At 40.1% G+C, this 12,301-nt stretch overlaps 1 protein-coding gene across 1 annotated transcript; it reads right to left on the reverse strand.

Annotated features, from left to right (window-relative positions):
* Positions 1–3,516: 3,516 nt before the first annotated feature.
* Positions 3,517–8,748, reverse strand: otx2 (orthodenticle homeobox 2). The gene is made up of 4 exons (XM_023951925.1): positions 8,391–8,748; positions 6,542–6,746; positions 5,967–6,118; positions 3,517–5,645 (listed from the first exon to the last, which is right to left on the reverse strand). The coding sequence occupies exons 2-4, from the start codon at positions 6,636–6,638 to the stop codon at positions 5,022–5,024; spliced, it is 873 nt and encodes a 290-aa protein (XP_023807693.1). The 5' UTR covers positions 6,639–6,746; positions 8,391–8,748; the 3' UTR covers positions 3,517–5,021.
* Between the last annotated feature and the right edge of the window lie 3,553 nt (positions 8,749–12,301).

Consider the following 12,301-nt stretch of genomic DNA (forward strand, 5'->3'; position numbering starts at 1 on the left):
AAAATATGAAAATAGACAAAGAACTTCTGGCCATGCGAGACGGAAGTGCCTCAGTTAACTGACTAATGTCTAAATGATTGGGAGTTTTTTTGGGAGGGGGGGGGTTACCCAAGCTGTAGCTCCAATCTATTAGATGCCGCTAATTAATTTTTGCTTTTTCCTATAGGCCTCCTGTCTCGCCAAAGAAGGGTGTTTGCAGAAGATTTAGCAGATAAGTAAAAAAACAGGTTTTCATCAGGTGCACTAATTGTCATAATGAAGAGTCTCCTGGGCTCAGGCTGACAGGCAAACCACTGTGGAAATGTGAAACAGTTAACTAACAATAAAAATAAATAAGATGCACTCACTTTGCGCAACTGGAACTACAAAGTTACCGTACTTCTGGATTAAGCTTTTCTTTTGTGAATTACTATTTTAAATGTACTTTTTATCAATTTTAAACCTGTTGTCTCTCATGCTTGTGTTGTGAAAGAAAAAGCGGCTTTGTTTCATGCCATTCAATTAGCTAGCAATTTGAGATCAAAAGGTACATTCGAGTTTGATCGAGAGCTTACAAAGTCAAATGTCACTTGTTCCTGCTTTATCCTTCAATTTCAGACCAGAGCTGTTATTATTATTATTATTATTATTATTATTATTATTATTATTATTATTATTACTATTATTATAAAATCACTTCTTGATTCATTCTGTTTTACTTTTTTTGTTTTGCCTTGCTATGTTTCCAGAATAAACTGGACTATACAGGTGAGATCAGGTTTTTTTCTCTTCAGACCTTCTTCTGGCTGAAGTGGTTGAGAGATACATAAACAAACTCTGGTGAACTTTGCAAGTAAAAAAAAAATAGCATGTGCTGTGAAATGGAAGGAAATTCTTCGTTGCAGCAGGAATATTTCAATTGACTGTGCATATCCGTTTCAGAAGTATTTCCTCAGCACAGTGACTGTCTGATATACTGAATGTCTTCCTTCACCGTGAGTCTGCATGCTACTCGTATATGACAGATACTGTCAGGGCAAAAATAAGAACTGAGCTTCAAGCTACCTTTTTTTTTATAAACATATTCATCCAAATTTGCTGGACTTGTGCAGCATTAGTCTTCACTTAGGGGTGATTACACATTAAACATTTCAGCACTTTACCATGCTGCAGGGTGTGGGACATCACCATTAGGCATAATCCACTATGAAAACATGTCCATTTTTCTCCTAAAGTGTTTGTCCTAAATGGCTGTGAAGAATTTACCTCTGCAGGCGAAAAGCAAACGTCAGAAATGTTGGAACTGTCGGCAGGACTGCTTTCATCATTGGAAAATTACAGTTTGTTACTTTAATGGGAACACGCTGATGATGCTCATGTGTATGCAGAATGAAAGTGTTTTTTAAATGCACAGCATCTGTCAGGTCTTTACTAGGTGAACTTTCGCTAACTAGGTATTAACTCGACCCATAATGTGTTTTTTAACATATGCCAGGGTCTGTTAATCTTCTTATGGGTTTGAGGTTTTTTTTTCTTCCATCTCTGAATAGCTTAACGAAATATGTCCCAGTAATGGACGGTTGTATCCTCATCCACTGCCCTCCTCCCACCAACTATAACTTGAAACAGGCCATCAAGTGGCTAATGAACTGATAAGCCCTCTGTGTCCTGTGGGGCTTATGAACATCATAAGCCAAATGTTTGGTCATATTTGGTGAGACAGTTTTTAAAGGGCACTTATGTGGGCAAAGGGCCCTGTTGCAGCTATAACGAAGCTTTAACCACAAAGCAAAAGAGAAACAAGCTGCAAAAACAATCAAATTTTTAACATTTTAATATTTTTTCCCCCAATTTTTTTACTGCTGTGTGGCCCTCCAGCCTATCAAACTGCTAGTATCATTATACAGTTTGGGATCTCTGTAAATCCATGGATTTGTGTGAGCAGTCGAACAAATTAAAATAACATGCTTTTACTTCAAATCTCTTATAGGCTTCCTTCTTTTAAACATCCAAAGCTGTTATTACGCCCGGCTACACCAATAATAATAATAGTAATAATAATTTAATCTTTGACAAGATTATCAAATGCATTGATGATGTCACAAACTTAAATAATTTCATAAAATGCCCACTAAGCTCGGATAAGCACTTTTAGGGGATACTGCTGGATTAGCTGAAAATACTCGTTTGTTTTTTATTGGTTTTGGGCACATTTAACACTTTGCCGTTTAAAATTATTTGATCAGGTTTAAAATGTTCAAGGCCATAGTGAGGAAAGCTATCACATTTAGGACAAGTTGGAAATAAAATATTATAAACTGAAATTACAATATTACTGTTTCCTTTTTTATTTTACAATTATATTAATTTAAGCAGGGTTTATTTATATTTGGGGAGATTTTGCTGGAAAACATCCTCCTATAAGAATCGCCTGGATCCCTCCAGTAAGACTTATTTTTGATGTGACCACAGCCTCCGTGCAAAGCTGCCCTGCAGCCGCCGCGGCCTAAAACTTCTCGCAGGCCGATGCGTTGCAGAGAAACACCGAGAGAGGACAGCAGTCCGCGCAAGGGGACAAGAGGGGCGCTGGGATTAATGCGGCGTCTGTTCGTCCCATATGCTCCTCAGCGCTGCTTTGCTCTTGATTAAAACTCATTGTATGAATGAAGTAAGGTGGAGGCTGCATGCCTAATCCCCGGCATGACTCGTGCGCGCTGGAAGCGCTTGAAGGTTACAGTAACAAGCGAGGTGAAGCTGTTTTGTCCGATATTGGAAGCATCACCGTTAATCGGGTTCTCCCATTTAAAGGGACAGATCGGGTTTTGTGTTAATTGGTGCATTCAGAAGCGTTTTCTTTTTTAGTTAGAAAAACAAAGAAAAGTTGTCATATTAAGATGGTGTGTGCCCAATTATTGGATTTATTCTTGCGTGGAAAGTGACCCTGCAGTCTGCAACTCACTAAAGAGCTGTTGACACGACATGATAAACGCATGAATATTCATGCTTCTGCGGGCCTCACGCATTGTCTCCAAGTTCTCTCATTGTTTGGCCGTAACGGCAGTGCGCGCATTTGGCCTTGCTTTGCGCAAACTTCATGACAGAAGAAGGCACTAAAAGACTGGCGTTGAGCCCTCAAAGTACTATTTTAAAAAATCAGATATTGACTGTTGAATGAACTCCAAGCCCCTCCAAACGCCACGCACTCACACACGCACGTTCCCCGACTACGCAGGACTGCAATCAAAGTCTCTTCTCTCTTTAACGCTTCGATTATTTCAAGCAACGCTTTTAATTAGTGCGCTCCTTTTGCGGGGACTCCAATGAAAGAGAGATTATTGGCAATGTCAAGGATGCTAATTGAATGTTGGACTCCTAACAATTAGCCCACTGCAGAGCCATGTCGACTCATTAAAGATCCCAACCCCGCTCTGGTCGCATTGTTGTCAACTTGAGAGTCACTTCAACTCCACAGCAGAGAAAAAATGAACAACATATTATGGTTCCTGGTTGACAGTTGCCCACTTAAATAAAACAGAATGAAGAACAGTCATTTAATGGTTCTACTCCACTCTGGACTATTAGCGTGCCCATGGGCAGTATTTTTTTTATTGGTTTGAATCTGAAAAACTGATGTATCAACATATTTTCCTGCAAATCCAGATATTGCATCATTTTCCCCCCGCTTAATTCTTTGAGCATTCTTCTTCCAGATCTTAGAGAGAGGGACCACTAAAAAATGACATCAACCTCTTAAAGAGTGCATCAAATAAGTGCATCAAATAACGCCCTCCCCACCTCCCCCGACAGAAAACACTTCTTCCTTTTCTCAAGACCCAATAATAAAGGAAATCACCCTTTCCCCCAAAAATTGTTAACGTTTTTCTTATATTTGCAATAAAGAAGGGCAAATTGGTGAAGGTTTGTGCCAAAGTTATTACTTAAATCTCTTTTAAAATTAAATAAATTCGATTGTAAGAAAAAACTTGCAATTTAATTTGTCGTGATTCATTATTTTTTGAAAGTTTTGTGCACATCACGCCTGCGAATTCACACGCACACACAGATTGCTTCTCGATGAGTGCTCACATGACTTTTTTTTATTATTCATGTTTTCAGCGGTGAGGTCACACCGGTCTTTGGGAGCCCATTGGCGGCTCCTCGGTCACTCTGTGTTGAGATCAATGAAGGAGGAAAGGGGGTCTGGGGCGGGGAGGGGATGGGGGGGGGGGGGGTCCTGTATGCCTAACTCTTCATTGTCACAACCGTGTGCTTTCTATGTATCTCTCTGATGCATTTCAACATTTTTCATCCTTAAAATAAAAATTAACAAACCAAAAAATAATAAAATAAAAATAAAGAAAATGTTTTAAAAAAATCTATTAAAATTACAGCAAAGTCTGATGTGAGGGAAGGAGGGGGGCGGCTCACAAATTGCATACAATACAACAGATCACAGTTTAGAAGGCTAGCACAGATAAAAAAAAACACACACACACATATGTATGTACCAGTTATATAAGACGCACACTGATTGTCTCTTAGAAACTACATATTGATTCCTTATAAACATATTTTTAAATAAAGTAGTGCATCCATGTCCACGCACCATCCTCGTGTCTCTGCCAGAGGTGGCAAACTTTAGAAGAAACTCAGAGGAAGTCTGTTCATCCCCGATCACCAGCGTTAACTTTGAAGTGTTCTTTAGTTCCGTGGCTCTGCGTGTTAGGTTCATGAGTGTCTTCCTCAACAGGTGATTTTTTTTTTCTTCTTTTTCCTCCGGATGGAGGCAGACGTGGATTAAAAAAAGGGGGCTACAACTTGTAAAAATAGATGAAAGAAAAAACCCAGTGCTAAAATAAATTAAGTCTCTCCTCTAAAGGAGAACCGAAGCTCTTCATGCCCCCCAAAAACTTGAGCCCCCCTTCCCCCCGCCCGAGAGCCCCACTGCTGCGTCAAGCTGAAGCAGTCTAATCGGGTGTTTTTTTTCTTTTCTCGCGTGGGATCTTCAGTGTTTGTGGACGTTGCCACAGCTGATGTTCTGTTCACAGGACCTGGAATTTCCACGAGGATGTCTGATCCTTATAATCCAAGCAATCGGCATTGAAGTTCAGCTTCCACGACGCCGCTTGGTCCTTATAATCCAAGCAGTCTGCTGTGGAGTTGAAGCTCAGGCCGGATGTCCCGTAGCCCTGGGTGGAGAGGGACGCCGGTGACTGATTGAGATGGCTTGTGACCGCGTTCGTGCTCATGGGACTGAGGGTCGAGCCCGGGCCTGAGAGCTGGTGGTGCATGGGAGTGAGGTAAGAGGAGCAGTCCATACCCCCGAAGTAGGACGTGGAGCCGGCGTAGCCCTGGCTGTACCCCGACGCCTGGGTGTAGGTCATGGGGTAGGACCTCTGCATGCAGGAGGAGGAGGTAGACAAGGGATCTGACAGAGGAGAGATGGACGCCGGACTCCATATCGAAACTGGCGCGGTGCTGCTTGAGATGGCGGGGACCGTGGTGGTGCTGGTAGGGGGCGTAAACTGACCGCTGGCCCCGCTCTCCGAGCTCACTTCTCTAGTTGGGGAACTTTTCTTTTTGGGGGGTCGCACTTTGTTCTGACCCCCGTTCTGCTGCTGTTGCTGCTGCTGGCGACACTTTGCCCGCCTGTTCTTAAACCAGACCTGCGGGAGGAGCATCATGGAGTCATCATCCGCATTCAGAAATTCCAAGTTCCTAAAAATTCTGCTGAAACCAGCGCTTCAAAATTAAAATTGTTATAAAATAAAAATAAATAAATGAATTTGATTTACAATGTTTCGTTTTTTTTCTATAAATTTCCAAAGTTTTTGTTTCACAGACACAAAGTTTCACGTTTTTTTTCTTATCTGCATAAGATATGATCGTTTTATTTAAATTAATTCCTCAGCTGAACTACTTTGAGATTTTTATGAAATCGAGTAAAATAACAAATTTATAAAGTTTTATATATTTATATGTCTCACCTGTACTCTGGACTCGGGAAGATTGATTTTCAGCGCCACTTCTTCCCGCATAAAGATGTCAGGATACCGCGTTTTGGCGAACAACGCCTCCAACACGTCGAGCTGTGCGCGCGTAAAAGTAGTCCTTTCTCTCCTCTGTTTCCGTGGTGTAGCTGCAAAAATAAATAAATAAAATAAATAAATAAAAATACATAAAAAACATGTTATTTGATGTATACACATTCCTTAAAGCAATAATATTTAATGCCATCAGAGTATAAAATTAAACTAATGGGGGAATTTCCAAAGTCTTTTGTTTGCGTAATGACGCACGACTGCAAGGTGAAACATTGCTACACAAAAAGCACTTCATAACAATTGGGTTTGTTTTAATAAATATATAAGGCAAAATACATTATATTTCAAATAATAATAAAAAAAGTTTAAAGTAAAAAATGAATTAGTTTAAATTTAGCTTTTTGCAAAAACAAAAGGGCTGAAGTTGATGGGTAATATCATGCTGGATACATTTTAATAGTTTTTATTTAAATCTACATTATTATGGATATCTTTTAATCAAAATCGTGGAATCCTACCTGGATATCCCACTGACGGATGTAAAAGATCCATCCCAGAGGTAGTTAAGCTCAGGCCATTGACCGTGTAAGGTGGTTGCTTTAGATACGACATCATGCTAATGTTTGTTTGGGGGTTGAAGTTGGAGAAAATTTTGAAAATGGATGTAACTCCCGATGCGCTCTGGCTGTCCTCCACTCCCGGCGTTCCCCGTGTTCCCGTCACCTGTTCGGAGAGGGCAAAAAAGAAAAGGAGCTTGATGAAGAGGCGGAGGTCCGTCAAGTGCCACCAGCTCCAATCTGAAAGCCCTCTCTCTGGATGCGAGCTCTTTCTCGTAAAGGACCGGCGACAACTCCAGCTGTCCTCATTGCTTCAATCCCCCTCACCCCTCCCGCCAACAAAAACAATGCGCGTTATAACCGCAACAAGTCACTTGAAAATTTAATTAAAGTCGCAGGGGCTACTTCAAAAAAGTAAAAGATTTCATATAAAATTGGAGAAAAAATACTTATAATGTCCTGCGAAAATTCCCAAAGCCCAAAATAAAGTGAAATATTTTAAAGTAACCAAACATTTTGATGCATTTTACTCACAAACATGACATAACAAATTTATTTTTTGTGATTTTTATTCATTATCTTCACATAAAAGTAATTTTAGAGTTGAAAATAAAGACAGTACCCTTCAAAGTGGATCGTGTGACTTTTAAACAGCGATAAAATGCGCGCCGCGAGGTCGCCTGTAAACGTTATTGCTGTCACTTCAACTTCAGTGATCCTTGCCACCCGTTATCCCCACTGTGCCTCTTGATTAGTTGCATTTTTCCTCCCTTCAATATCCAACGGTTTTAACCCCCTCAACCCAATCTGTCACCTCAAACACTCGGCAGTTCGTGCGCGCACGCGCAATAATAATTACCCCGTGTCCAACCAGTAATTATAATAAATGTTTTGCAGTTGATAAATGAAAGAGGACATCCGTGTGGAAGGAAAGTTGAGCTGCTGTCTGTCTGCAGGGTGTCAGTGCAGACACAAATCCTGCAGGCACCGTAAACCGCAGAACTCAACTCCAATAGATTTCTTCAACAAACTATGTAAATATGTTTTCTTACAATTATTAGTAATACAAAGAAAAAAAGAATACAAATAAATTGTAAACAAATATTCGATTTGTAAATCTTCAAACAGACATTTGAAATCAGAGTTTGCCCCCAAAGAGTAGCCAAACATATTAAATGTGACATGCTGGTTTATTGTCCTCTGAATTATTTATCTGCTCAGGCACATACAGTAGACACAACAAGGCCCTGGAGATTTGGCCTAAATGTTCTGTCTCCAGTGATATGTTTGGTGCGTAAAAAGTACAAAGATGAAGTCGTTTGTTTCCTTGTCGTCTTTCTTTCCTGTTTTAAATCCACCAAAACTCATCTAAATCCGTTTTTGGGTTCAGTTTCAGAAACAGATGGTGTAAAAAAAATTCAAGTCTGACTTCCATGAATAAAAAAATGCTTTTCTATTTAAAAAAAAATGCTTTACTGGAAATCTTACATTTTCCTTTCTTTTAACAGAATTCAAACTGAATTCAAATCAAATGTTTGTTTTTAGTTATTTTTTTATGGACTGACAGTGCATCAATGACATTCCTGTCATTGTAGAGGTTCAGTTTTCTCCATAATCAGGTTCCTAAAAAGGTTTTTCACCATTCCTTGTATTTTAATTGCAAAAGTTTTATTTTTCTTTAAACGTTTTTTAAGTTTTACTTTCACAAAATATAATTTTTAAGAGGCGTTTAATAGTGCCTTACAATCTTATGTTCAAATAATAATAATAATAATAATAATAATAATAATAATAATAATAATAGACTTACCGTAGCGTGAATGTTGAGAAAACACAGTTTCCTTTAGATAAATGGTAAAACTCTCTGAAAACGAGCAGTCCTGTTGCTTGAAAAACGAATAAATATCATGGGATCACAGAGCGGAGCAGGAACCGAACCAGGTCTCCTCAAAGCAGAACAAGAGAGCAGATAAAAGTTGAGCGTTGAGCGCCTTCATCAGGATCTGAAGCGGCGGAGGAGAGATGGAGGAGGCTGCGTGTGCGCCTTCAGGATTTGTCGTTGTGTTGAGAGTGAAGTGGTTGGAGTTAGATTTTGTACAAAGTGCCAGCCAATGGGAGCCGCAGGAGCGAGCTGGGGTCTGTCTCCTTCTCCGTCTCTCACACTGGTGGGGAGGGTGTCTTTCTTTCTCTCTTTTTTTTCCAGGGTAACAAATGTCTCCAGCTACTTTTTTGACGCACACTCCTCAGCCAATGGCAGCGAGAGGGCGACTGACAACATCCCCATCCCACCGCAGAGAGGGTACACTCAAAGATAAACGAACGATATGGATGCGAATGGTGAAGAAGCGAGTTTAAATCAGAGGGAAAACAGTTTTTCCCCTTTACTTCTGCTTTTGTTGGATTTTGTGTTTGAATTGAGGCATCAAACTGGGAGGCTTTAAAAAAGGCGAAAAATAAACCAAAACCCAACATTATTTTCTTTATGTTACCATTATTTTTTCTCCTAAAATAAAAGAAATAAAATACCTTTGAAATGTCCAGTTTATCATACCCAATTTTGAATATAAAGATTTCAAAAAGCTTAAATAAAATGATCTGAAACGGGGGGGGGGGGGGGGGGGAATAATGGGGGAGCTCTCCATGCGTCCTCTCACATTCCAGTGCGTCGCAAAAAAAAGAAGATTTAGAGAGACTTATTTCTTTAAAGTGTCCTTCCGTCCACAGAAGCAGCCAGTCTGCTGCCGTCCGCCCCACGCGGGGCCTGCGTGGAAGTTTACGCGCAGAACTTACAGGTGGGGGGGGGGTTGTAGTGGCTGAGGCACCTGCACGTCCAACAGAGAAGAGAATAATCACAAAGAACCGTGGTGAGATGGATGGATGGATGGAGGGGGGGGGGCGTGTTTTTGTTATTTTTTTGGGGGGAAACAATAGGGAGCAATTTTACGATTTTTTGGCAATTTTGCTTTTTTATTTTTATTTTTTACAAATTTTTGTTTTATGCAAAGGTAAGCCACTTTTAAAGTGAAAATTGTGAAAATGTGGTCATACTGTATTATTGTTGCTATGTAATATTTTTGGTATTATTGTAATAATTAATGAAGGGCTGTCAAATAAGCTACGTCACTTAAATGGTGAACCTGCGTCTCAAAATAAACTGGAGGGTTTTTGTCACGGCTTGGTAAATGTCTCATCTTAAGAGGCTTTGTGGAACACCTACACACACTCTCTCTGACAAACACACACACACACACACACAGACACACCACAGCACGCCTGCACGGACACACCCGCTCACTTCACCCAGATTTGAATATTGATTTAGATTTATAAACACAGGCAGACCGCGGCTTTCGTCGTTCGCCTCTCGCGCGTGGAAAAGGCCGGAGTCAAAGGTGCTGCGGCAGCTGCTACGAGGAGCGGCTCTTCTCGCAGCGCCTCGCACGGAGCTCCCCAAAACGCACGCATGGCGCGCCTGCTCCGAAGATGACATCTCTGCTGACAGATTTCGATCGGAGGGGAGAGGATGAATGCAACTTCGACCGGGATTTTTGTCTGAATTTCGAGCTGTGTCAGCAGCTTCCGTTTGGAGGAAGAGGGCTGCCAAACATCCACGTTTGTCGTTTTTTTTTTTCTATGAAATCTTTGAACTTTCAGAAGAGGATTAACTTGCACTGATTTCTTCAATTTGATCATATGTTTTACCCCCAAAATGACTTTTTTATGGAATAATTCAATTTTTGGGTGCAACGTTCAGATTAATTTATTTTACCAAATTCCATAAAAACAAATTAATTGTGGTGCTTTGTATTAAAAGCGCACAGGCATAAAGATTTGCAGAAATACAAAATTTTCTTATTTTTTGGGGGGGATAAATGATTCCACCCTCTCTTTGCTCATTTAACCTCTGGATGGGATGCAAACCCATGATGACGCGCGCCGCTGCAGCTGCAGCGTGGAAAATCCTGACGTCTGATGCAGCTATCTGCAAGATCTCAGCGTTCAAATTGCTAAATCATTTATTAAACAGTAAATCCGGGCCCTCCGCGGGGACTTTGTATCTTAAGAAGGACGTTTAAGAGAGAAGGAGTTAAACGCCTCCGGCGGGCTGCGCTCCCACTGACTCCCGGCTAATTGACGAGGACGGCTTTTATCTCCGCCTCCGCTGCTCAACCTAAGGGTGAGCGCTTCTGCAGGCCCGCTCCAACCTGTCTGTGATGTGATGTCCTCCAGCTTCTGCGCGTCCACGCGCCTTTTGCGCAGGCCAGTCCGTTTGACCCCTGTTTGATAGTCTTGAAAGCCAGATAAAGAAAATCACTTTTTTTTATATTGGATAATTAGGCAAACAACCCCCAGTTCTCTTCTTGCTCTTTGCCTTTATCCAGGCGTGAAAACAGGTAATCAACTCATAATATGACGATGACTTTTAACACTTTTTAAAGTAAAAAAAAATGTATAAACTTCAGAAAAAAAGATAAAAAGTTTTTCTCGTAAATAAATGGAAAAGATGTTGGTCATATTACAAAAAAAGAAAAAAAAGCTGACAAACAACTTAAAATATGATTAAAATATGATTAAAATATTGACGCTTGAATTCCCTTTTTGCCTGTAACTTAATTTAACATAATTTTTTCTTAATTTCATCCAGATAATTCTACAAAAATTACATCAAGCATAAAATTTAAATCTTTAAAAATGAAAAAATAAATAAACAAGAAGTCTGATCAACAAAATAAATAGGGTGTTTGGTGGAGTGTGTAGGTTGTAAAAAAAGACAGAAAAGCAGAAATGGGATAATCCAAAGCTTTAATCAATTTGAATTTTGGCAGGTCCAATGCATTGCATTGTAACTGCTTCTGTGCTTAAAAAAAATCTGCAGAGAAGGCTTTTCCTGCACTATTCCTTTCACACAAAGAAGCTAAACCTTTGTGTAATGTAACATGTAACTGACCTCAGAGGTCACGAAAACACATCCAGTCTCCTCCCCTGAGATTATAGGAGCACACACCCTATTCAGGGTTTGTTTGGGAGGAGTTTGCTGACTCCTTCACCCATTTTGGAAGCTCAAAAATCTGTTATTCTAAATAGATTTGATAAAAACAGGAATCACTTTTATAAAAAAGGAAGTCTTGTGGTGATACTTTTACTTTCAATGTGTTTATTTAATATATTTTAGTGTGTTTACATTTGCTGGTAGAGCTGCACGTGTTTGCCAAATTGAATCTTGTTGAAATGCCTTTTTAAGTGGTGCCATAACTGTTTCTCACGTGTTTACGCAGGAGTTTGCCAGTACACAGATGGTTGTAGTCAAACACATTCAGGTCATGAAAGAAAAAACGAGGTCAAGAGAGCTGACGACCAGAAAGTGGGAAAAGAAATGCGATGAAATCTACTTTAGTTGTACCGTGTTAAGCTTTTCTTTCTTTTTTTAAAGCATCCCTGACAGTCTATTTTTATTAAATGAAATTCTGAAACACAGCTGGTGTTTTATTTATATGTTAATTCATTGTTTTATATGTGCAAATAAAAGCTTTTTTGCTGCAATCATTTAGGGGCTTTGCTCCATTCTCCCTTTCTCTTCACCTAGAGTAGCCTTCTCATGCGTGTGTGCTGAGGTGTGTGCGCGGCGTGGTAAAACCTGCCCTGCAGACTGGACCTCTCAAGTCTTCAAAGGAGGAAGAACTCCATGTGGGGGATTTGTTCAGGCTTATTTGGTAACCTAGG

Source organism: Oryzias latipes, chromosome 22, assembly GCF_002234675.1.
Source record: "Oryzias latipes chromosome 22, ASM223467v1".
NCBI lineage: Eukaryota > Metazoa > Chordata > Actinopteri > Beloniformes > Adrianichthyidae > Oryzias > Oryzias latipes.